This window comes from Cheilinus undulatus, linkage group 8 (assembly GCF_018320785.1).
Source record: "Cheilinus undulatus linkage group 8, ASM1832078v1, whole genome shotgun sequence".
Classification (NCBI taxonomy): Eukaryota; Metazoa; Chordata; class Actinopteri; order Labriformes; family Labridae; genus Cheilinus; species Cheilinus undulatus.
In genome coordinates, this window is record NC_054872.1 from 22,694,203 (window position 1) to 22,720,784 (window position 26,582).

The 26,582-nt window shown below is 37.6% G+C and overlaps 1 protein-coding gene across 2 annotated transcripts in view; it reads right to left on the minus strand.

Annotated features, from left to right (window-relative positions):
* The window catches only part of LOC121513088 (tumor necrosis factor receptor superfamily member 11B-like), a 42,759-nt gene that overhangs the window by 5,600 nt on the left and 10,577 nt on the right, over positions 1–26,582 (minus strand). For both annotated transcript variants that reach the window (XM_041792596.1, XM_041792597.1), the window contains 3 exons: positions 20,950–21,177; positions 16,769–16,913; positions 2,077–2,280 (listed from right to left, as the gene is read on the minus strand). In XM_041792596.1, coding sequence (XP_041648530.1) covers positions 2,077–2,280; positions 16,769–16,913; positions 20,950–21,177 — 577 coding nt within the window. The remainder of the gene's footprint in view (positions 1–2,076; positions 2,281–16,768; positions 16,914–20,949; positions 21,178–26,582) is intronic.

Consider the following 26,582-nt stretch of genomic DNA (forward strand, 5'->3'; position numbering starts at 1 on the left):
CTTAAAATCCTGTAGTGTGGTCAGCCTAAGTTCACGTTCAAATCTTCCATCTACCTATGAAAGCAGGTCAGTAACTAAATTGGATGCCTATTAGCTGCAGTTTCAGACAGACATAAGTGAATTTTAATAATACGATGAAAAGGGTGTATTTAATCGTGATTAACTACAGAAATCCTGAAATGAATTAATTGCAATTAAAAATGTTAATCTTTTGACAGCCCTACTTCCCAACAATGTCACAAACTTTGGGGTTAAGTGTACTCTGATCCAAGCCTGGGTCTTAATGTGAAACTACCCTGAAAAGCCATGAAGTCCCTGGAAAAAAAAAAAAAAAAAAAAAAAAAAAAAAAAAGCAGTTTTGCTTTTAATAAGTCATGCCTTCATTGGTACAAATTTCATGGGAGGTTGGATTTGCTTGTACTTACACCTTTTTAAAATATCAAGGCTAAGAGTGATGCATAAATAGAGGTGTGGCTAAGTTAACAGACAGGTTTATTGTGCTGTAGCTATTTGCCAGGAGGCCTAAAGCCCACTATCACTCATATTTTTTGCTTTATCTATGTAGACCTAAAGTGAGTTCTAGAAAGCTTTTCCAAGTGATAACCACCATCACTGGGCTTTAAAAATACACTTTAGAAACGGATGGGTGATGTCCCTGAGACTCTGTCCATGCTTTATGTCTGTGGTTGAGTTCACTTGGAAACAGCTATAGTAAAACAACTGCAATGTTCCATCTTTGCTTGTTTATTCTAGATAACTGCACATTCACAGTTATTACGCTTAATTTCCAGTTGCTTGGTCACATAACAGGAGCCAGACAGAGAAACAACAAACTCATAAATGCTGGAATAAATCACAGTAAATATTCAGCAATTTTCCCCCAAATTAAACAGAAATGCACTCGCCTTTGCTTTCCAACTAATTACATTCCTCAAAACAAATTCTTAACTGGTAAAAAGTGCTTATATTTCACATAATGGCTCTCATTAGGTTCAATTTGAACCTTATACTCATTACAGTAAAGAGGCAGAATGCTCAAAACCAGAGATGATGTGAAACTGTGGACATGAAATTTCAGCTTTGATGCTGTTATGAAACATTTATCTGTTCCTGTCTGCGTGGGAACTTTGATGATTAATTTTCACAAAATAAAGAAAATCTTTTAGAAACCCCAGTCTTAGGTTAATACGGCTGAATTTACTGTTAAAGACAATATCATTTTTTTCTATGCTGTCGGGGAGTTTTAAGTGTGGCTTCTCCTGTAATTGACACTGACATGCTGGTGGTTACTCCAAATCACATTGCAACTTTGGGAATCCCAACTGCTTTCAATTTCACATTTTTATTTAAGAAATGTTAAATTGTTCCAGGATCTGCTGCAGAGACTCTGTGGTTGTGTAGTTCACAGAAAGACAATTTGTGAATGAATGTTTGAGGAGAGCGTCACCCTCCCTCGAGGGACAACAGTTTTGTGTGTTTACTAAGTGTGCCGGGGTCTTTGCATCTGCCTGTGTGTTCTGTCTGTGGTTTGTTAGGCTTTAGGAATTCATTCATTCTTAGAGCTTATCATCTCACATTAATTGTCATCATGTGCCATAGTTACACTATGAGTAACAAAGACTAACCAGCTTGACTTGTGCCTGACTCAGTTTCCTCTCTCATTGAAGTTTGAGGATATGACAGTTGGAGGAGTAATTGATCCATCATGGGTCGTTATGACATTTGTTGCTGTAAACATCCCATTCAACCCTTTGCTCTGGCTTTACTCTCAAGTGTTGGTGTTTTTTAGACACGCAAGAATTTTGGAAAAGAAAGGAATCCGGACGATGAATCTGACCGAGGAAATCCCCTGCCTTGAGGAATGAAAACGACCGCATCGCTGAAATAGCTCAGTACGGACAGATTTTAACTTGTTGACAATTGAGGTTTGCTCCAGAAAAGCATCACATGGTGTGTATTTACACAGTAAAAACAATCTCCACTCTGATTTACCCCTGCATTAGTCCCTAAACCTCCCATAGTGTTACTGTGAGGAGTTTTACTGCTGTAAACATAATGTGAATGGGAATATCTCACCTGTGTGGCACATGCTGTGATGGTGAGAGCATTCTGGGACGGCTGTGCCACAGACGCTGTCTGAAGTCAGTGTGCCCCATCTCAGTGTCTTTAAGCCGAAATCAGAGCAGTTTCTGTGGGGCTGACACGGCTCTGTGGAGGAGCCCCCACTGGAAAAATGACCAGGAGGACAACGCTCACATACAGTGTCACTCACTGGTGTACCTGGAGGAGAAACAAAAAAAAAGAAAAGAAAGGATTTTAGTAGATTAACACCGGACTTTATCAGTATAAATCTGATGTTCCTGCTGTGAAACAATAGTAAGATATACAAGAGATCTGTCCTATAGAAACAATGGCCTGTCATGAGGTTGGAGATAACGTTTTTAGTTGTAAATTGATGATTTATGACACAAAAGTGGGTCACTGAACTGTTTCCAGTAAATGGTGATTGTGTACCTGAAAGAAAAGGCATACAAAGTCTATGATGAAAGGAAACCTTTAGCAGATAAGCATCCGTGCCTTTTATTCTTTCCTTTTTCTTGTCATAATGTATAAATTTCAGTTATTTCCTCATGATTTCCACTTACTTATCCCCTTTACTTGGGATAAAAGAGCTAGTTTTCCCAAGATAATAAGGTATAAAGAAATTATAAAAATAAAATTGAGTTGTTGAATTTTTTTTAATAATGTGGGTCTCGATTTTTCTCATAGTCAGTGGTGATTAAGGACACCATTTGAAATGCTAATATATTAATGTAAACATCAAATTCATTATCTTTATACTCCTTTCTTTGACAAAACTATGGCTAAATGTTCCTGGTTTATGTTCATTTATTTCCCGCTTTTACAGTTTGTAAAATAAATCATAAGTAAACTTCCATTATACTTTCTTTAACACTGTAAGGATAGTAGTTGTTTAACCTATGGAGGGTGTATAAGCCCTTTGTGGCCTTTTTGGTCATTCTTATTTTCTTTTTTTGACAATTTGGACTGTGTTAATGCTAACACCATACAATTTGGAGGGTAAAAGTTTGAATAGAACCTGTTAAGGGTCAATAATAAGCTCTGTACACTTTTTGTGTACACTCAGGGTGTTTGTGACCAAAAATGCCCCATTGAAACCCATTAGAAATGTAATTTTTTTATCCTGCAGCCATTGTAGTATAAGAATGGGAATTTTATGATAGCAGGCTTTTATTTAATTCATGAATACCACTTAGTGTAGCAACTTCATAGGATGCCATCTTCATGGTATATTCGTGATTGGATAAACTTTTGATGACCTACAGTTAGGACTGGGCAATAAATTGAAATTACGATTAAATTGCAATTTGTCCCAGTGACATTTTCAAATCGCAGAAGGAGCAAAGTTTCTTTAACCTGAAATGTGTTTTAAAATACCTGTTAAATACATTTTTAAGGCAGAGATGTTATCCTTGATACATAATGCAAACATTTAAGAGTCATTGGTTTAGTATGTTTATTTTATTAAAAATGAGGACATTAAATCCTCATTCTCTTCAACAAAACAAGTCATATCAAATTTGCAAGGAGTCAAAATAATCACAGTTGGATATTAAAAACAAACAAACAAACTAACAAACAAAAAACTGTTCAGCCTTAGTTCACAAAATATTGTGTTTGCCTGAGCGCACCATCAGGCAGGTTATGCTCTTCATGTCCTTGGATATTACCAGCGGCACTGGAAAATAATCTGTTAAAAAAAATCCAAAAAGTCCACACCTTAAGGGCAGAGTAAGGGTCAGATGGGGTGGGTAAGCATGACCTAGGGTACTGTCTGTGTGGGAATTAAGGTTCCCACAAGTCCCAGCTCATGCTGTGGATAACCCAAGAGCCCAAAGAGTGCTGGTGGTCTTTAGGTGCATTACCAGGAGTGAAAAGGCATGGATAAGAGACGCTGCCAAGTTTGACTCTGGCTACCTGCCAAAGTGACTGTAACTCTATTTGACATGAATTTTAATCTATGAATTTTTGTAAGTTGGAAAACTACCTTTTTGAGATGACACAAACAGAATATTGAGTCTTCAGGCATTTACACAACTTACAAAGAAATAAAAGTTACCTGCCATTTTTTTTACTATGCATGCACAGAAAATCAAAAACAAATTAAAGCTTTTTTGGAAAATTTTTGCTTGATTCCTAGAGTTGAATCTCATAGATCATAATGGTGGTTTTTCTGTAACTTCAGCATTTTATCTCATACGTCAGCTCTTTTCCTTGTGTGAACATGATCTACAGCTCACACTGAAGCTGATGAAGCATCAAGATCACCAGATTCTAAGAAGTACAACCACACTGACATGTGATGAGTTATCAAGGTGACAGATGACTGTGTGAATGACTTCATGACTCACTCTGTGTCTATATCATGATTTTGAATGGGAAAGGGAAATCCCACGCAGGTTGGCTGAGGTTAAAGTCAGTACTATAACCATAGTGACATGTGACTTCACTGCAAAGTGGTTTTTCAGCTGATTTTTCAGAATGACACACAAGGAAAAAATGACTAATAACTGGTTATTTCTGGCTGAATTGTCAGATAAAGTGTCCGTATAGAAAACTACTGAAGGTTTGCTAGTAATGAGTTATAATAATATAAGTAGTTACATTTACAATAAGGGATAACTTCAAAAAAATACAAATATCATATTTATGGCATTTAAAATATATATATATATATTTTCATTTCCTGAAAAATGGTAATTTTGGAGATAAGAGGTTTTGGCCATATGGCAGCGATATTTAAAAGTCCTGTGATAATGATGATGTTGATGTTTGAATAAGATTATAATGTCTGAAAATTTACAAAAGCAATAGTTATCCATTACTGATTTTAATGAACAGTGTATTGTATTTTGCACTATTAATATAATCTATTATGTAATACAGCCTCACAACGTTGCTTTCTTCACCCAGCATCAGCCCTCTTATCAGTGATATTTCTTTTTTTGTTATTCAGGTCTTATATTATCTAGTACAGTGATTCTAAACCATGGGGCCGCGGCCTAACCATGGGCCGTGAGCGCCTGCTAGTGGGCCGCCAAAAAAATCCTTTTTTTCACCTGTGGGCCGTGAGGGCCGCGAGGAGTAAGTATTGGCCGCGAGACGCTCAGTTGTAATACACCTCCCCGCCACTTGGTGGCAGTAAGGCATTAGTCAGTTGACTAACAAGCTCAAACAAGCAGAAGAAGACAGCCGCGAGTCTAGAGCAGAAGTTATGAATAAGTTTTTTGGTGTAATGAATGAGTTGTTTATAATGAGGTATAATTTCACACATTCACTGATATGAGGCATAAGGCTGTAGAGCAGTAATACTCAACTCGCGGCTCTCGAGCCACATGTGGCTCTTTAGTACCCAGTTGCGGCTTTTTTAAGGCTTACTTGGGAAAAACAAAACCTTAAGTAAAACCCTTTATGAAGCTAAACACTGTCATCAGTAAAGATTCACAATAGGTCACATCAATAAATCTCTTACCCACACACAGAAGACTGGCTTTAACTTCCAAATTTAAGCGTTTATTATTTTAAATCCGTATTTTATTACCGTCGCATGTGCTCAACGGAGGAGTGTGTGTGTAAGAGAAGAGAGAAGAGGAAGTTCGCCAGTGGTGCATCTCTTCAGTTTGTTCATTCATCGAGGTGTTTAATCTGAAGCTTCCCATTTCCTCGTTTTAACTTTTTCTCCAGCCACATCCTGCCGATGCTCTCTCACACACAGATCTTATGACAATTGTGCCAATGCGCGTCATCAACGAGCATAACTCACACGGATCACACATGGAGATAACGTCATATCTAGTAAAAGTTGTCCAAATGTGGGTGTTTTATTTGATCTTTAATGCACTAATGATCATAAATATTGTCAAAAGAGCAGAAATATAAAACCAAAGCTCCAAAATGAGGCAGGGTGAAACGATGTGTCTGGAGAGCTGCAGGTGTGAGGCAGGGCTGGTTTTAGTCATTTGGAGGCCCAGGGCAAAGACCATTATGAGGCCCCTCCACCTTTAAATAAAGAATTAATAGGAAGTGGAAAAAAATTATAACGTATCTCTTTTATGTTAATGAAGCCACAGAACTCCAGTAAAGGCCCCAGTGTGAGCTATAAATACCCAAATAGCCAACTATCATTCATCATTTTCTTTGAAAAGCATCTCAGAGTTCAAACTCAGCACAGTCTAATATCTAAAAAAATCTTTAGGCCAGGTGGAACTTTCATAATGCTGGTGTTGGGCCAAAGACTGGTATCTCCAAAATGACCACTTTTCATGGAATGAAAAAAATGTATCTTTTGACATATTTTATTGATTTAAAATTAGTTAGGAGCACAGCAGCATTCGTGTCTCTTTTCCTCTTCCTCTTCCGTCTGATCGAGGTACATTAGATGTAGTTATTGAATACAAATCAAATCAAGAGTATGATTACCAATTCAGTGTTAAAATTTAAATGGGCCCCGGATCCCTCTGTACTGGAAAGGTTGGGCCCCAAGGTCAAAAAGGTTAAGAACCCCTGATCTAGTAGTTACTATGACAACAGTGCAGTAAACCCCATATCCTCATTTTATTTTGATTTGTCCTGAGTGTAGAAGTGAAAGTGTGTGGGTAGATGAGTCATACTCATAATCAGAATAACCTTTGATTAGTTTCCTGCTTTCACAGCACAGTGTGTTCTTTCAAGAAAAACCATTTAACATTTAGCATGAAAACATGAAACCGCTGATATGCATACAGCAGAACTGATGACAAAGCATGTACGGTATGTGTAAACCAATGTGTCAGTCAGTGTTGTATGGTTTCATACACGCTCACATTAAATCTTTTTATTTCTCAGAATTTTCCATCTTTGCAGAGAAACAGCACGTAAGCAAAGTTACAATCATAAGAAAGAAGGTCAAAAACACCCTTATAGATTGGAGCAAAGAGATTCAATAGTAAGTCTATTGCCCAAACATCTAATAATAATTGGTTATATCACTCATATCTGTTGGATTAAAACAATACAAAGCCCCTCAATTTCATAGCCTCGAGAGTGAAAATGTGCTGTTTTGCTGTGTTGTGATAAAATTAATTCATAATCACTGTTATCTGTTTATTGCTGAGTCTGAAGCCAAGCGACGGGGGTTAAAGTTTGGTTCATCCTGACAGGCAGTAAGGGAGCTGAAGCAGGCCTTGGGCCTCCTGGCAAGAAATTACAATATACCTTTCTCTAACCTAATGCTCCTAATAATGAAACTGTGTAAATAACTTTTTATCAAATAAAATCAGATTAGTTAAAAAAAAAAAATCCCTCTTAAAAAGAGAAAAAAAGAGACCTCTGTGGGCCCAGCCACATGGGGGGCCCATGGAGGTCTGGAAAATCATAACCTATAGTGAAGTTAATCTGTGATTACCATGTTTTATATTTAACTTGAATAATAGCCACTCTTATTCATGAAGCAAAAATGATTTTTATTTATTTATGATGTTGCACAGTAAAACCCTTTTCTGATAAAAGAGTTACTTTTTATTTTTTGCTTTTGCTAACGTTACAGTTGAGGATGGGCACATTGGCTGAACCGTTTGGAAAACACTGTCATACTTCATAGAATAAAGAAAATAAAGAAAAAGGAACTGAAATAACTTCAAGGGAAAAAATATTGTAATAATTGTAAAAATAAAAAATGGCCAAAATGGTTTAAAAGTTGCAAAAACTATCTGGACAAAAGAGATGCTTTCAAGCTTGACCTTGGCTGCCAAGGGACACACGTGTTGAGTTTGACTCCACCAAGGACATTTATTTTCTGATAGTTAATAAAACTAGACAAATTACTGGACAATCAAGAAAACAATGGATAGAATAATTGATAATAGAGATCATTTTTGGATTTTTACTCTGGAAAAAATAGAGTTGCATTGTTTTATTCATGAAGTTTGTGGTTGTTTTTTCCATGCTTTGTTTTATTGGGTCTTTCCAAGTTGATACCAATAGAACCAGTCTCCAAAGAAAATACCCAGATTAACCAGCTGGAAATAATTCCAATGTTTCATTCATACACAGAGAAAGAATCACAACTAGAAGCAGACAAATAAACACAAGAAGGGAATAGACCGATTGTTTGAGAGACTGAAGCACCAGTTTTCTAACATCCTGTGGTCTTAGGTCTTAACCACAACTCCAAACATTACATAATGAGTCCTTCAGCCTCGGAGAGGGGAATCCCCCGGAATGCTGCCTCACGTCTGCAGAGCTTCATTAGGCTTTGAACTCCGACGGTACACGCACGGCAGAGGAATTTACGGAAAATGTTGTCTCATCTTTGGGCCGTGTGAGCGCTACAGGGGTCGGGTAATAACCACACTGCATGGAAAATCTTGTTTCATCCAAGCGGCGACTGGATTCAGATCTCAGATGAAGTCATGAGAAGTGTGGTGCCAGTTTGTTTTGTGGTTACAGTAGAAATATCAGATTCTGTTCACAGGAATGTGGAAATTCAGCATTTGTCTTTCAGCTGCCCACAATAACTTATGACGCACTAAAGACAGAATCTCGATTAAATTCTAGGTCAGACATCTATTGTGATAAAGTTACCTTTGTTTCATCTGGGTGTGAAAATGACTATATTCGGGGCTGTATTGTGAGTATTGTGTCTCGTGCTGACCAGCTCTGCTGCTACTTGTTTTGAATTCAGTAAGAACTGCACTATATAAGATGTATTAACCAAATATAAAACAGCTGTGTTTTTAATGGAAAATAAAGGAGAAAAGCTGTTCCTGGTTTGTACTGCATACTACTTGCAAAGCATTCTGGGATCACTGACAGGAATAACCAGGCGTCCCACTTTTAACAGCTTTTTTTCACCTTCTTATGTGAATTTCATCCATGAAAAGAAACAGTGGTTTGGTGTTTAGTAAATCATCCTACTGGAGTTTTTCTTCAATTAAAAATAAAAGGTCATGTTGCTGAGCAGAGCACCTTTACTCTACTTAGAAATTTAGAAATGTTTGCAAACATTGCCAAAATTAAAAACACTGAAATGTCACATCGACATGAGTATTCAGAACCTCCACTCAGTAGCTGAAGCACCTTTGGCTGCAATTACAGCCTCAAGTCTTTTTGAATATGACACAACAAGCTTTGCACACCTAGATTGGGGGAATTTTCTGTCATTCTTATTTGCAAATCCTCTCAAGCTCAGTAAAGTTGGATGGGTACATTCGTGGACAGCTATTTTCAGGTCTCTCAAGCGATCTTCGACTGGGTTTAAGTCAGGGCTCTGGCTGGGCCACTCATTCACAGAGTTGTCTCTAAGCTACTCCTGTGTTGTCTTGGCAGTGTGTTTAGGGTCATTGTCATGTTGGAAGGTGAACCTTCAGCCCAGTCTGGGGTCCATTCAGTTTTTCCTCTGCCCTGACCAGTCTCCCAGTCCCTACAACTAAAAAACACTCCCACAGCATGATGCTGCCACCACTATGTTTCACTGCTGGGATGGTACTGGACAGGTGATGAGCAGTACCTGGTTTCCTCCAGACATAATGTTAGAGTTGAGGCCAAACAGTTTAATCTTGGTTTCATCAGACCAGAGAATGTTGTTTCTCACAGCCTGAGAGATCTTCGGGGGCTTTTTTGCAAGTTCAAAGAGGGTTTTCGCGGGGTTTTTTTGCACTGAGGAGACGCTTCTGTCTAGCCACTCTGCCACTGAGCCCAGACTGAGGGAGGGATAAAGTGCTGATTGTTTTTCTGCAACTTGGTCCCATCTCCACACAGGATCTCTGAAGCCCAGCTTAAGTGACCATTGGGTTCTTGGTCAACTCTCTTATAAAGCCCCCCCCCCACCCCTGACCCAGAAGTGTTTTTAGAAAGGGTCTGAATACTTAAGTCAATGTGATATTTTAGTTTTTTTTTTCTTCATTTTTAATAAATTTCTTCAAATTTGCAAAACATGATCCAACAAAGAGTGAAGTCTAGAGCTGCTCTTTTAGTCATGTGTCCTGAAATTTTATTTGATTGATGACTGATGGATTTCAAACTACATTAATAAAACAAACTGACTTATCCAATCCAGTAACAAATCTAAGGCCTTTAAATTTCAGAGACCAAAAAACATTTTATTCATCAGAGATTAAGCTTTCGTTTTCTTTATTAGGACTCAGAAAGACGTGCATGCAAAATGTCTATTTTTCCTTGCAAAGGTTTGCTAACAGGTGCAACCCACTCCTCTAATGTCTATAGAATTTCTCTTTTTTTTTTTACTTGGGTTTGTGAGTTTTAGACTTTGCATCTTTTTTGCATTTGCATCAGGTTTATTCTTAACACCTTGTTTATGCTTTTTGCATTAACAAATTTTTTTGGTTTGTTTATTTGTATGACATTTCAGTTTCTTTTTGCTGATTTTTTGGTGTTTTTAAATTTCCATCATTTCTTTTTTTGTTTTTTTGTTTTTTTTTGTCTTTAATTTTATTTTGCAAAGTGTGAAAACAGAACAGGTGATGTCAGTGCTATACAAAACAAAGCAACAAACCATACAAACATAAAAGGACAGGATTCAAAAGACGATAAACAGTTTCTGTGCTGAGATGATAACTAGATGATTTTTAAATGAATGCAGGCATCAAAAACAAAGACGAGGCATGTGCCAAGAGAGGTTATAATTATTGAGATAAGAAAAAAAAATGAAAGGAAAGAAAGAAAGAGAACAAACAAAAACAAAAACAAACAAGCAAACAAGGAAAGAGAGTGGGAGGAGGAAAGCAAAACAGAAGTAATTGTGAAAGTGGAAGAACAGGTAGTGTTGTTGGCATTTAGAGGAAAAGTTTATATGTGATGTGTGAGTTCTTGTGTGAAAGGGTGCTGGTGTGTGTTTGAATAGTGGTATGAGATGTTTGGCTTTGACAGGGGGTCATGTTGTGTGATATGGAATTGCTGGGGTGTTATGAATAGAGTTGTACTGTCCATGATAGATGGTTAAAAGGGATGGGAGAGGGGATTCAGTGGAGGAATCTTTCTGGGGAGCAGCCCCTTCCCCCATTCTTGAGGGTGGTACCGTTGAGACCCAGTCATTCTGACGTGTACAACTGAGGGGGGCCACCATCATTTCTGAACCTTTGATACATGTTTGCTCTTGCTGTCCAGTAAAATTAGTGGTGGAGTGTCTGTACACAATGACCCAGTTACCCTAGAATGCAACACAAAGGAAGCTTTATGATAGGCAATATGTCTGTGCCTGAAAGGCTTCTGCAAATGTCAAGAGGAAGTGCTGTTTCAGGAATGCAGGCAAAAGGTCATGCCATTTATTGAGGATAAACAAACTATTGACTCATGTAGTTTTCTCGTTTATTTTTATAGTTTAAAATATGCAAGTCATGTATGAAAAGGAAGCAAATGCATGCTGAAAATGTCATGCATGTAACCACTTCTTCTCAGGTACAGTCAGAAAGACTTGTTCATTTGTCATTCTGTGATTGGCTGATATAAAATATTAGAGTTTCTATAACTGTCCAATTACATTTCAGCAGTCATCGGCTCTGCACAGAAAACCAGTCCGTGTGAAGAGCAAGACATAAAACAATATTCTATGTTATTGTATTCATCATACAACTTTTAAAGGGATATTCAACATTTTTGGCAAATTCACCCATTGCCATAATCCCTATAGTCTGAGTAATAGGTTCATTACATTTAGTTGTCGGTGCAAGCTGTTTTTAGATCGGCGCGTCTGAGATGGGAGCTGCTCTGCCAACACAATGGTGTCTTATGGTAATTCCGGCTTTCCCTCATCAAACTCATCAAATACACAATCCAACAACTCCAAAACGCTCTCGTGGACAAGTTGTGACCTGCACATTCACCACGCTGTGAAATAATGATGGAACATTACAAGAAAAAGTTTTTTAGAGAAAAATGCGAAGCCGGAACTACACTCCAAACACGGCTGCTGGGCGGAGTGATTTCAAAAGTGGTAAAGGTGGTTTACTCAAGAAAGTAGTTTTGAGTATTTGCTTTATATGTTGTAATGTTACATAACTATATATTATTATTTCATAGCGTGGTGAATGTGCAGGTCACAACTTGTCCACAAGAGCGTTTTGGAGTTGTTGGATTGTGTATTTGATGAGTTTGATGAGGAAAAGCCAGAATTACCACAAGACTCCATTGTGTTGGCAGAGCAGCTCCCATCTCAGATGTAGTGATCTAAAAACAGCTTGCACCGACATCTAAATGTAATGAACCTATTACTCAGACTATAGGGATTATAGCCAGATATTGGTATTAAAGTTAAAAAAAAAAAAAAACATTTGAAAAGGCAAAACAATAAGGCTTGATTTACAGGTTAAAAAGAAATGTTGGCCAAAAGATTGCTGAGATTAGAAAAAAAAAACTCTAACAAACATATCATGCCTTATCTTAGTGCTTTACATGTTAAAGTTGGTGGGTTCATATTAACTTCTTGGATATGTTAGGCTTAAAATAAGTCATTTGATATTTCACAAGACATTAGACCTTAACACCAGCTAATGTTTGATTTTTTGCAGTGTAATCTTCAGTGTTATCTTTTCCTGTCTAGTAGAAAGTATCATGCCATTTACAGTTAAGAGGAATTAATAAACGTTGTTAAATAACCAATGAAGAAAAGCGGTTATCTAAAGTTCCCATAAAACCAAAAATACACTGGTCAGCTTTACATGGACATGTGCCTAGAATACAATCACAGCATGAATCAATAAAAATCATACTGAATGAAGGATTTACGCACACGCAATTTTTTTGAGGAAGTGTATCACAGAGAATACGTCATAGCTTCAGCTGAATTGATCATCAGTCACACAGTTTAAACCTTCAGCAGCTAAAGGATGACAGAATATGTGTCGACATGCTGTGAGGAGCTGCGACATCATTGAATGTCGTACCTATCACATGCTGATCACAGTGACTGAAACTCATACACAATAGATTTTGACCCAGCTGACTAAAAGAAAGGCTATATTTGGAACTCAGGGAGTACCTTTCGAAGCAACCTGAGCATGACTTTTCTACTTCAAAATAAAAATAATTTCTGTCAGAAAAGTTAAGCCCTGTGTTTGACTTCAACAGAAAAAGAGAGAAAGTCAAAGGTTTTTAAATGACTTTTTTCCAACCAATTAGAGAATTAAAAAAAAAACAAAAAAACAAAACTAATACTGCTCATTAAAGCTACAGACCTTGTGTCACTGCAAAGATGGTAAATACAAACAGAGTCTCACTCATAAAGAAAAGAAAAAAAAAACACTCAAACAACAACTAACTAAAACTCTTTCATCATTTGGGACAAACTTGTGTGTATATATTTGGTTAAGGTTTGCCAGATCTAAATCACACAGAATAAAAAGGCTATCTTAAATTTCCACATGATACAGCCTACATGGACAGTCTCCTGCCTATAGTGCCTATAAAATATACTCTTCCCTTTGGATTTTTTACCCTTGTATTGATTTCATAAATCAACAATATAATTTGGCTTTTTAAAATAAATAATATAATAAAACCCTTTAATGTCAGAGTGAAAACATATCTACAGAGTCATGTCTATTCATTAAAAACATGTAATTTAAAATAAATGACTTTATTAATATGAACTCCCTCAAGTCAGTATTTCGTAGATGCACCTTTGACTGTAATCACAGCACTGAGTCTGTGTGTACAAGTCTTATTCAGGCTTGTACATCTGGAGTATGCAATGTTACTCTATTCTTCTTTGCAAAACTGCTCAAGTTCTGCCAGGCTGCACAGGGATCAGGCATGAACAGCCCTTTTCAAGTCCAGCCACAAATTCTCTACTAGATTGGAGAATTGAGCTTTGACTCGACCACTGTAGAATGTTCACCTTATTGTTTTTAAACTATTTCTGCGTAGCTTTTGCTGTGTGCTTCAGCTCATTGTCCGACCGGAAAAAAAAAAAATCTTCTCCAAAGTCATAGTTATCCTGCATACTGAATAAAATTGTCCTCCAGAGTATTCCTGTAATTTGCTGCATTCACTTTACCCTCTACCTCTACAAGCCCTCCAGGGCCAGCTGCCAACAAAGCATCCCCACAGCATGATGCTGCCACCATTGTGCTTTACAGTGGGGAAGCTGTGTTTAGTGTCCACCAAACAGCATCTTGTCTGGAAGCCATAAAGCACCATTTGGTTTAAGGATGCACGATATTATTGGCAGCGTATCGGTATCGGCATCGGCCGACAATAAAATTTATGCCGCTCTGTATAGCCGATAATGTGACGTCATAATTAAGCGCAGGCAATGACGCCGGACATGCACCAACAACAAACTCAACATGTTGGCTGTAAGGCTGTAAGTCAGGCATGTCAAAAGTTTTTCCACCGAGGGTTGCATGGGAAGAAATTGAAGGCTGGCTGGGCCACATTGAGAAAGCTCACTTATAATGTGTTAAAGACAATGAATCCAACGTTAAAATATTTAAAATATTTATAGCAAAAACCCCTTTCCCAGCTTTCCATTAATGGGTTTTTAAAATAAAAAGCTCATAAATATTAAGGATTTTGGGATTGCCAGTCAGAATTCAGGGGGCTTTTCCCCTCTAGGTCTGCCCCTGCTTAGGATGAAAAGACGCACCTTTCATGGTGACAGCTCATCTCCACATTTAGACTCAAAACAAGAGCAAACTGCTGGAAGCTGTGTAACTTTATAGTAGTGATGGTACTTAAAGATGATTAGAGCCGTCTGCTTTCTAAACTGGACCAAAAGACGTAGCAGGAAGAGGAAAAAATGAGTGCGATTAGCACTATTTTCTGCCGTAATCCATTGTCTTTATTCACCAGGGTGCTATGGATGGAGTTTTTATTTTGGTGGTTAGTTTTTCACTATTCCCATTTCTAAATATCTAAATATAGTGATGTAAAAAATAAACATGTCAACAATTTCTTCTAGGCAGATGTTAGTTTACAAATTAACTCTGAGCCTATACAAATAACGTAGTTGGGAAGGATTACATACAATTCGAATGTGCTACCTTCTTTCTTTAAGCTAACTGTCAAATTTGTTTTATTAAGTATATGGCTTTTTACACAAAAATACAGGGTGTCATATATTTTAACTCACCCATGATGGGAGCGGGGCTGCATTCAGTGGGAGCAGTGATGCTGCGCTTTTGACTGGAGGATGGCTGGCATGTCTGGAGCAAGTTTGGATGTTGAGATGCAAAGGACATCACAGAGATATCCTTGTTCCATTTCTTGATGATGGATTTAACTGAACGGGGGGGTGTTCAATGCCTTGTTCATGTTTTGTCTCCATTCCTTGAGCCATACTTTTCAATAATCTTTTCTCTGAGCTGCTTGGAGGGTTATTTTGTTTTCAAGGTGTAATGGCAGCCATGAATACTGATTAACAAGTGACTGGGCAAGATTATTCAAGCAATTTTATCTTAGATATTTTTATTTAATTGACATTACTTTGTAGAAATCTGTCCTCTCATTGACAATAAATAGGTTTTTTTGCACTTTTTTTAATCAGTAAAGCCAAATTATGTTGACCATGATTGATTTTTAAAATCAATAAAAGAGTAAAACATCCAGAGAGTTAAATTCTTTTTATAGGCACTGTATGTTGAAGGCCATAGGCTGGAAGTGTTAACTACTTATTAATTTCTTTTCACTTAAAAAGACAATATCATTTACTTTATATATTTGCTATAATGACAATTTCACTGGATTTGTTTATTTTATCTGAGAACTGATCCAGGAAAAAAAGCATGTTTTGTGGCTTATTATTTTAAACTCCAAAAGAGGGTCTGGTTTTGTTTAAGGGCAATTTAGTCCTGCATAATTGACTTCAGTCATGGGAAAACAGATGACTTGAACATTTTTCTACAAAACTTCCAATTCACTTACTTCATTTTTAGTACAAAAATACAACAGAGTACAGGAAAAAAAGTTTAAGAGATCAACATTTTCTGAGGGAGCCCCCCAAAACACAAATTATGCACTGAACATGTAAGTACATATCACATTTCCTCAAGTGTAGTATTGTCTTTATGACTGATAAAATCTCTTGTGTTTAGATGAAAAAAGCAAAACCCTGCCTGATTGTGAGTTACACAGCCAATTTTAAGGGAATACTGCCACACTCACACAGCAGGCCAGATGTGGAAGTGCAGGTACATTTAAGTGTGGTATAATATGTGTTTTCACAGACAGAAAACAAAATCACTCCTCATTATACAACTTCCATTTCCTCTATTTAAAAATTATGTGCATATTTCTCTGCTCACAAAATACTGTCTGTGTTTGTTTTGGTCTGTAAGGGAAAGAGAGACTGAAAGAGGAAATTTCTAAGAAAGAACCAGAGACCCCAAAAAAATGTGTTCTGTGAGAAAGAGGCGTCTGCATCTGGAACAGATCACAGAGACATGGAGAGGAGCTTCAAATGATACAAGGGAGAGGACATCTTATTGTGTAATCACGGTCTGTAATTGATGTATGTCTCTGCTCTCACAGCATGAGAGCTCCTTCATGGCAGCCAGAAATCATGTTTTCACACAAAGCGAGACAGAGTCAAACAAAAGAAAATCTTAAATCACTAATGTTTGATTTACAAGTGATGAAAAAAAAAGAAAAAGATCAGCTCATACATAATTCTATTTTATCAGACAAACCAGTCACCATGTGCAATTACAGAAGAATAAAACCTTTATAATCTGGGTGTTATTCTGGGACTTACCGAGAGCTGTCACCCCATGGCCAGGTGGACAGGTGCTGTGTGCGATGCAGAACTCTACCACTAGGTGGAAACTTGGAGCACACTCACACAGCTGGTCGTGGGTGCTGTTACACTGTTGCCTCACCAGTTGTCTCTCTTTACACACCTAACAATGACAAAAGACCATCACACACTTGCTGACACTGTACTGCTGCACGTGCTCAATGACATGTACTAAATCTCACATATACATAATTAAGTAGAAATTCAAGTTTGCATGCATTTGGAACAAAGTTAGTAACAATTACAGCATGTTGGCTCCTTTATTAATTGTTTTAAAAATGACACACATCAAATATTACACAAATTAAATACAAAAGGTGAAATGAATGCTGCCAAATGTTTGTTGTTCTATTACTTTAAACACTTTCAGTTTCAGTTTTTATGCATTAATTAAATGGGTTAGTTTTAGAAAGCTGTTTTAGCTATACATGTATTTTATATATATATATATATATTTTTTTTTTTTTTTTGTTTGTTTGTTTGTTTTGTTTTCTACTGTGTACAGAAGGCCTAGTAGACACCATCAATACATCTTAATTTTTATTTCACCTCATTTCCCCTTAATAAAGAGCATGTTTATGCTGATCTTGACTCGCTGATCTTGGGAAACTGAGTTTCCCAATGTAAAAATTTGTGCACACAAACCTTTTTTACTTTAGTGGCCTGCCTGTGGCAGGGGCTTATATCCTCCTTAGAGCCTGCATGTACATATGATAGCACAACATCTTGGCTTTCCCTCAATGTAGCAATGATTTCTGCTTAAGAATGTTTTAGATAATTATTAAGCAAATCTATCCAAGTTTACTTGATTTAAAAAATTTAAGAAATCTTGAGGTGAATTTGCTTGAAATTTTTCAGGAGTTTGCATGGAACTTGTCCAAATTGTTATTGGCATGTTTAGGCTTTAAGATAAAGTCTCACTAAAAGATTTGGGGAAATTTTGAAGACATTTTTGATTACTTTTTATGGAAAACCTTTTCAAATATATTTTAGAATTTTCACAGACATTTGAGGTAATTTCCAATAAAACTTAATGAATTGTGTGGCTTTTGGAAATGTACATTTCCAGGAAAGTCTGAACTTTTAGTGGGTTTTTTTTTTTGTTCAAGCTTGGCCTTAAGTTTTTCTGGTCCATTATCAAATTTGAAAAACAAAAGGACTCCAACCATCCTCTCAATCCTTGACACCATTTTACCCTCACACAGTCAAAACATCTGCTTAGAAACCTATCCAGCAGTGTGTTTTCTGCAGAAACAGGTCCTTAAGGAGATTCATGGATATCATATTGGTAAAAAAACCCACTATGTCCTGTTCAAAGACAAGGCTGAGCTTTTGAACTTAACAGGTATCACAAATGAGTGGGTTAAACTTAATATGCATTTTAAAAAAAAAGATGTCTCAGAAGGATATAGAGGTAAACTAAAGTATATGTGCTCAGTTACAAGGATATAGTCATGGACGATAATATTGGCATCCCTTGAATTTTTCCAGAAAATACATCACTTCTCCCAGAAATTGTTGCATTTACAAATGTTTTTGGTATACATGTGTTTATTTCCTTCATGTGCACTGGAACAACACAAAAAATCCAAAGAAAAAAAGACAAAATTGACATAATTTTACACAAAACTCAAAAAATGGGCTGGACAAAATTATTGGCACCCTTTTAAAACTGTGGGTAAATCATTTTATTTCAAGCATGTGATGCTCATTTAAACTCACCTGTGACAGTAACAGGTGCTGGCAATATAAAAATCACACGTGAAGCCAGTTAGAATGTATAAAAGTTGACTCAACCTCTGTGTTGTGTGCCTGTGTGTGTCACACCAAGCGTGGAGAAGAGAAAGAAGAGCCGGGAATTGTCTGAGGACTTAGGAAGCAAAATTGTGGAAAAATATGAACAATCTCAAGGTTTCAAGGCCATCTTCAGAGATCATGAAATTCCTTTGTCCACTGTGCGTAATATAATTGAGTAGTTTATAACCCATGGTACTGTGGCTAATCTCCCTGGACGTGGACGGAAGAGAAAAATTGACAAAAGCATGCAACACAGGATAGTTGGAATGGTGGATAAACATCCTCAGTCAACTTCCACACAAATTCAGGCTGTCCTGCAGACTCAGGGTGCAAAAGTGTCAGCTCGGACCATACGTTGTCATCTGAATGAGATGAAGCGCTATGGCAGGAGACCGAGGAGAACCCCACTGCTGACAAACAGACATAATAAAACCAGACTGGAGTTTGCAAAAATGTACCTGAGTAAGCCTCAATCCCTCTGGGAGAACATTTTGTGGACAGATGAGACTAAGGTAGAGCTTTTTGGAAAAGCATGTCATTCTACTGTTTACAGAAAACAGAATCAGACCTACAAAGAAAAGAGCACAGTACCTACAGTCAAACATGGTGGAGGTTCAAGGATGTTTTGGGGTTATTTTGTTGCCTCTGGCACTGGGTGCCTTGACTGTATGCAAGGAATCATGAAATCTGAGACTATCAAAAAATTTTGGGTCGCAGTGTAGGGCCTAGTGTCAGAAAGCTGGGTCTGCGTCAGAGGTCATGGGTGTTCCAGCAGGACAACGACCCAAAACATACCTCAAAAAGCACCACGAAATGGTTGGAGACATAGCACTGGAGAGTTCTGAAGTGGCCAGCATTGAGTCTGGATCTAAATCCCATTGAACACCTATGAAGAAATCGCAAAACTGCTGTTGCAAGAAGTTACCCTTCAAATCTGAGAGACCTGGAGCAGTTTGCAAAAGAAGAGTGGTCCAAAATTCCAGTTGAGAGGTGTAAGAAGCTAGTCGATGGTTATAGGAAGCGATTGGTTTCAGTTATTTTTTTACAAGGGTGTGCAACCAAATATTAAGTTGAGGGTGCCAATAAATTTGTCCGGCATATTTTTTGAGTTTTGTGTAAAATTATGTCAATTTTGTCTTTTTTCTTCAGATTTTTTGTGTTTTTCCAATGCACAGAAAAGAAATAAACACATGTATACCAAAAATATTTGTTGATTGCAACAATTTCTGGGAGAAATGATGTATTTTCTGGAAAAATTCCAGGGGTGCCAATATTTTCGTCCATGACTGTATATTTGCCCTGCCTTATTTTACCAAATATATCTAAACAACTGACATTAAAGTACCCTATGGATGGATGTTTGTTCCTATTTTTTAATTTTAAAAGTATCAGCACAGCATGACGACATAAACTGTTAGTCCTCTTAGCTTCATTTAAATTACTTTAAAAGAATGATGATGTCAGAAGTCACAATTTTAAGTATTTACAAAAAACAAATGTGCCATGCAAAGCAGCCTGTAACACAACCTGAAAAGTGATTAAAGTATGAGTCTAGCGGCAATAAGATTTCTGACCACTGACCCCTGGCCACCCTCTGGATACACCCTTTATAACAACAAGGTAATTTCAGTCATGTTCTCAAGCCTTCTAGAATTTAACAGGACAACTAGCATCTTATATAGTGACATGACTTAGTTGAGACCTTAAGACAACAACTGACAAATACAAGTTAATGACAAGGAAAACACAGAAAAATAGCTGTGGGCTTCTGTAGCAATGGGATGGAAGAACAGCATTTTTTTTCTTCTTTTTTATGCATTTAGATACTTGTATTAAAAGAAAATGGCCAATAAAATGAATCCTGAAATTTGTTCTTGAATAGATTTACAAAAATAGCTCATACTAGAAATTAAAATTGAAAAAGTGTGGGCCAGAGGTTGTTCAGAATTACATCATTTACTGGGGGTGGCAAAGAGGAAAACAGCTAAACTCCAGGGGAAGATCATTTTACCACAATGAGCTCAAACTCTCATTTTTAGCAACAAAAACTAAAGTGGAAACAGTGGTTTTGAAATACGACAGATGCTGCTCCAAATGGTAAAACAATATCATAATTCATCCAAAAAGAAAACACTACAAAAGCCACAAATGAAAACTTTGGTGAAATTATCGGCCATAATTTGAGGTCAAATTTGATTGATTCACTGAAGTCCAATCATGCACACTATGCTATTACATACTTGCAAGAACATCTCATGTAAAATGACAAATGTCCTCTGCAAGGCTAAAAAAGGAGAAAAGTTCAGTTAAAGTATAAAGACAAGAACTTTTGTCCTACATACCGAGGTGCAGTATTGGCACGTGTCCCCCCAGTGCCAGTTTTCGGCAAAGTGCCTCTCAGGACAGGGCTGGCACTCTGTGGGCGTGTCAGTGGTGCAGTGACGTTTCACAGCTGTTCCAGGCGGACACTGATCACACAGCAGGACGTCCGAGGTCACAGGATCCCGGTACTGGTACTTTGGGGGTATGTCCTGTTGCTGGAAGGCCCAGGAAAAAGTAGCTGTGAAGAGCTATGAGGGAAAAAGAAAGACCGGAGGATTAGAGCTGAGTCCACAGCTGTGACAAAAAATCTGTAATGAAAGCCATCTCGTGCTCAGCCTCTTCTTTGGCAAAAGGTTCAAATACTTTCATATTTTGGAGCAATCACTCGCCAACCCCAAAGCTTCCAGTAAGAGCAAGTTGACAGAAAGGTCAGAGCAGTAAAGTTAAAGCTCCTGGTGAACACACAGTCCTACAGAGATTATCTCTGTTTTATATGAATGAACAACAGAACATTTTTATTCTCTGCATGTTTGCAGGAGACAATATCATCCTGTTCTGTTGCCTAAAAGGAGTCTAAATTCTGTGAGACTGATTTAATCCAAACTATTACTCTTGATTAAGGGATCAGATGCATTTTATTGCACTTTTGGAATCTAAGCTAGTCTCCAAGCTTTTAAATGATTTCAGATGTTGTCTTTATGCAGATTTTTCTGTGTTTAATTAAAGAATGAGTCTGAGACACAGGATTGGAGACAATAATTGTGCAGACATGTGATGTCTGACCTCACCAGCAATCTTTTACCCCTGTCAGCCGCTCTGTAACATAGGCTGCTTTTGTAGCTGAAAGCATCTGACGTGTTTTGCACTGATCTACAGCAGTAGTAATACCGCCCTGGAGCAAAGACACACGCCGCACTCATATATCTTCCCCCGTGATGCAACACATGCAGACACAGGGTAGAGTGGGTGGCTGATGGCGACCTGCTGAGATGTACACATGTAGCTATATCCTCCAAAACAAGTCAATGTATCACCGCCTGGGCAGAAACTGGGAAAGATTCAGTCTGATGTAAAATTTCACATATCAGTTAGTGAGCATGTTTGACGTGCAGCCATGCAGCTGCTCGAGGCCACATGCAGACCAGATGTCACACATCTGGCTCCTTCTACCCTCAAGTCCCTCCACCATTGGCTCTGTGGACTTTCCCGTTGGCCGGGATACATCCTCACTGCTTGGACAAACTAACAATAGGGTGTCCATGCATTGTGTGTGGAAGTGTGTGTGCTTACATGTGGTTTTCAGCTTTCCACTGTGTTTGTGTGTGCATCTTCAAAAATGAATGAATTCATACAATAAACAAGCAGACAGCATCCATGCGTGTGCGTGCAGGAATGCATGCATTGCTGACTGTGTGTATATGTGGATGTGTGAGTGTTGGTGGTCATGTCCTCCTCACTGTTACTTTGTGGTCTCCTCTCCTGGCTGCTGCTCATACAGAGAGCTGTTGGAGGTTACTGGGCTTTCCCCATTCACCACCAGAGTACAAAACATTCACCCACACTGTTCTGCAGCTCAGCCGCTACACAACATTGATCTCCTTCTTGTGATTGTGTATTTTTACACGTATTCCATTTACCTTCAGAACTGCAATCACAAAACATCAAATACTTGCTGAATGCATGCTTTAAAACAGTTTAGTTTAAGTGAGCGAAACCTACAAATGCATGCCCTTGATTTTCATAACCTGGTAATAGTTAATGTGTATTTATGCATGGTTGTATGTGCAGAGTGTGCAAAGGAGACAAATACTGACCATTAGAGGTGCAGGAAAAACTGTCAATTAAAAATGTCCAAAAATGTATCTTTGTAAACATGCATACATCCTCTATCCTGCTTTTCAACATCAGACAGTTGGATCACAGCAAACCTGCTGCTGTTATTTGCATCTGTGCAACGTCTACACTTTGATGCAAAAACACAGCTGGAGGTGTGAGGCTTGTTAGCTGCACAGTTAGCGTTAGCAGCACTAGCTGTCAGTGTCGATAACGTTACCATGGCTGTGGTTGTTACTCAGTTACTCAGACCGTCAGGTTTTTAAAGACTTATTTAGCTTCTACCTCAAGAGGGGTGCGGCTACAGACCACAGATCCTAGAAGCCCTCTCCTGCAGACCAATACTTTGAGCACAAACTCTGTCAGAACAGAAGTGACAAAATTTGCTAGTACATTTCATAAGTTTTTTCAAAATTCAACTTCATTCATTAACAAAGTTTGGCTGTTGCATTCATGAAATAACCACATAGCAAACATTTCAGACTAGGCAATAAATAAAACAGAAAAAAAGGTCAGCTGTGTTATCCCGGAGAAAATGTGCAGACCCGTTTTAAAGGCAGTTACGCTAACAGTACGCTGTTTTTAGCTACTAAGTTAATGTGTCTACATAAGCCAATGTAGCTACGCTAGCTTTCACTTTCGCAACATGAGCTTTAGCAAACATAGCTAAAGTGAACGTAGCGTAACACAGGTAACAAGGTAATGAAGCCACGTTGCAACACTGTTACTTTTTGTTAGCTTTAGTTACATAGCTTACATAGCTACATAGCTTCAGTAGCTTATGCGTTAGCTATTAAGCTGTTAGCTGTTAAGAATGTCTTCATGGAAGACAAACTTTATTCCTGTAAGCAGACTGTTTAATCCTTTTTATTAATTTAACAAAGTCAACAAGACACCTCTATATTGCAGTTCTATTGGTTTTAATTACATAAATTACCCGCCATTTGTCTGTTTCATATTAGCCTGAAAGAAACTCCTTACTCTATAATGCATTGTGCCGTAGTTTACAGCCCCTCCTTTCTTTGTTTTCTTCTTCAGTTAATTTCTATATATTCTTTTTGCCTCCTCCCCTCTCCCCTTTTGTATGAACCCCTGTGGAGAGGTGGATGTGAATTGTTCTAAGTTATTTATATATACATATTTTTTCATTTGATATTTTTTACATTTATATTTGATCTTATAGAATATATATATGTTACCATATTTTTATCCATATCATATCATATTTGCATATTTATCACACTTAAATGTTTTTGGTCATCAAACCAATTTTAATATCTTACAAAGACAACCCAAGTAAATACAAATGCAGTTTCTAGATGATGACTTTATCTATTTAGGGGGAAAAAATCCAAACCTATCTGGGCCTGTTTGAAAATCTATCAGTCTGGAAAAGGTTACAAAGCCATTTCCAAGGCTTTGGGACTCAAACCACAGTCAGAGCCATTATCCACAAATTGAGAAAACTGGAAACACTGATGAACTTTCCCAGGAGTGGTTGGCCAACCAAAATCACCCCAAGAGTGCAATGACGACGAAGCACTACTTCATAAAATGTTTCACATCAAAGACCGGTGAATCAACTTACCCTGTTAACTGGTGACTGTTTGTCAAATAAGTCCATGCTTGTCATAATAACAGATATTGAAAACTTAAAGATCCTTTGTATTTAGTTATTAAATTAAAATCTTTTAACTACATTTTAGATACATAACAGAAAATGTTCAGTGATTTAACAATGTCGTACTGACAACAAACACCGGCACTTTCAGCTGAAAAGTCACAGATTAACACGGCCACTTATTGAATCATAACATCTGTTCTTCTGCAGCATCGACAACTGTAAAGGCTTTAGATTTTTCTTTTCAAGCAAAACATTTATTTTATCTTCATTTGATGTTTTCCTCTGTTATTTACATTACTCTAATAAGATCATAGAAGCACCACAAATATAGGCTAAAAATGCTTTATCTTTACAGTTTATCAAGCATTTCAATGTCCAATAGTAATTTGCACAGCAGACCGATTCTCTATAAAATTAGGAAATGTATTCAATAGAAAATCAATTCTGAATCTAGTTAGGATCCTTAGAATCTGAATCTGAATTAAATCATGAGAAACTGAAAGATTTACATCCCTATTGACCACGCAGCTTATGTTTCCATTCTTCTTTGCTATACTTATGGTTTTTTTTTAATCTTCATTTGGCTTCTACCTCATCTTCCATCGTATAGATAATTCAATGTAAAGTATTTTTATCCTTAAATAATGCACTCTGTAGAAAAATGTAAACTGTTCTCTCTGTTTCAGTGCAGGTCATTGAAAAAGACAGTAAAAATAGATTAATGGGTTGTACACACCATAATAGAAACCTCAGCTTCAAACAGAGCGGCGAGCTCAGAGGCTTTCCCGGCAAAACCTATTGACCTCTGAGTGCAGCGTTTGGTGGAAGTCTTTCATCCACAGCGACGTGCAGAGCAGAACCTCGGCTGCATGTGTTTGTTTGTAGCATGGGTGGCCCCAGAGGGAATCAAACCCATAATCATAGTCTTGCTCTTCAAATTAAGAAGTGTATACACACTATTAAGTCATGTGACCACATCGAATCAAGTTAGAAACATCAGAGGGTGGAGTGTACCAAATGACTGATGGACGGTCACCTGCTCTTTTTTCTTTTTTGTGAATGCGGGTTCGGTTACACTTGTTGCTTCCACTTTAATCTTTGTTTGGAGGCAGGATGAGTTTACTGGCAGGACTGATTTATCCTCAGTTCTGAGTACACAGGAGCCAGAACACATGTGGAAGTGGTCTGGGTTGTATTATTTTTCACTGCCTTCATGTATGGCACAGTAGCACAGCTAGACTCCAGCTGACTGATACAGAGTCAAGTCAAAATTAAAAATTAGACAAAATGTTGAAAAACATTCAACAACAGCATACACTTCTTCGCTAAACCACCCCTTACACTCATCCTATCCCTCACATAGTTTGTTCATGTCTATTTGTTCCTGTAAAGCGTCCTTGGGTTTCTTGAAAGACACTATATAAATTCAAGATATTATTATACATATCCCTTCATCAACTTTAACGGACTCCTGTGAAACTTCTGCAACAAAGCTTTTTTAAAGAAATGTCTCACATTTTATGTCTCCTGGACGTTTACTGAACAAGCACATCCAGCCTGTTTAAATGAACAGTTAGGATTTAATACAGTTAGTATATTTGGGGTGGGAATTGCCGGGTTACTTGTGATACAATGCAAGTCATGATATTTGGCCCATGCTAATGATAAAATCACTATACAGCAAAGCAGCAGATATATTGTAAGTAGGGATGCACAGATATCAATGCCAGTATCGGGTATCGGTGCCGATACCAAGCCTAAGTATTATACTCGTACTCATAAAACTTTGTAGATACTGTACTCGGTACCATTTCTAAGCATATTCACCTCTCATTATGAGAGCATGAAGTCAAAGATGAAGTCATGTCTGCAGTTTGTTGATTATTTAACATTAAAAAAGAGGGAAATGAAAACTATGCACAGATGAACTGTCAAGAGGAGGGATGCAGAATATCTATGAAAATAAAACAATCTTTTATAATTAAGAACAGTTAAGTAGTTTTATTTGTACTGTGTATTGGGGAGTACTCAAAAATAAGTTCCCTTACTTGTTCATGTAGTTTAAACGTATTGGTGCACCCATTATTCCAACACAATTTTGATTACTTGTGTCACAAAGGGAAAATAAGCCACAATCTCCTGCTTGAATGTCCAGTGTCTGTTTGACTAATTAATCACCTTAAAAAAGCAAGCTGG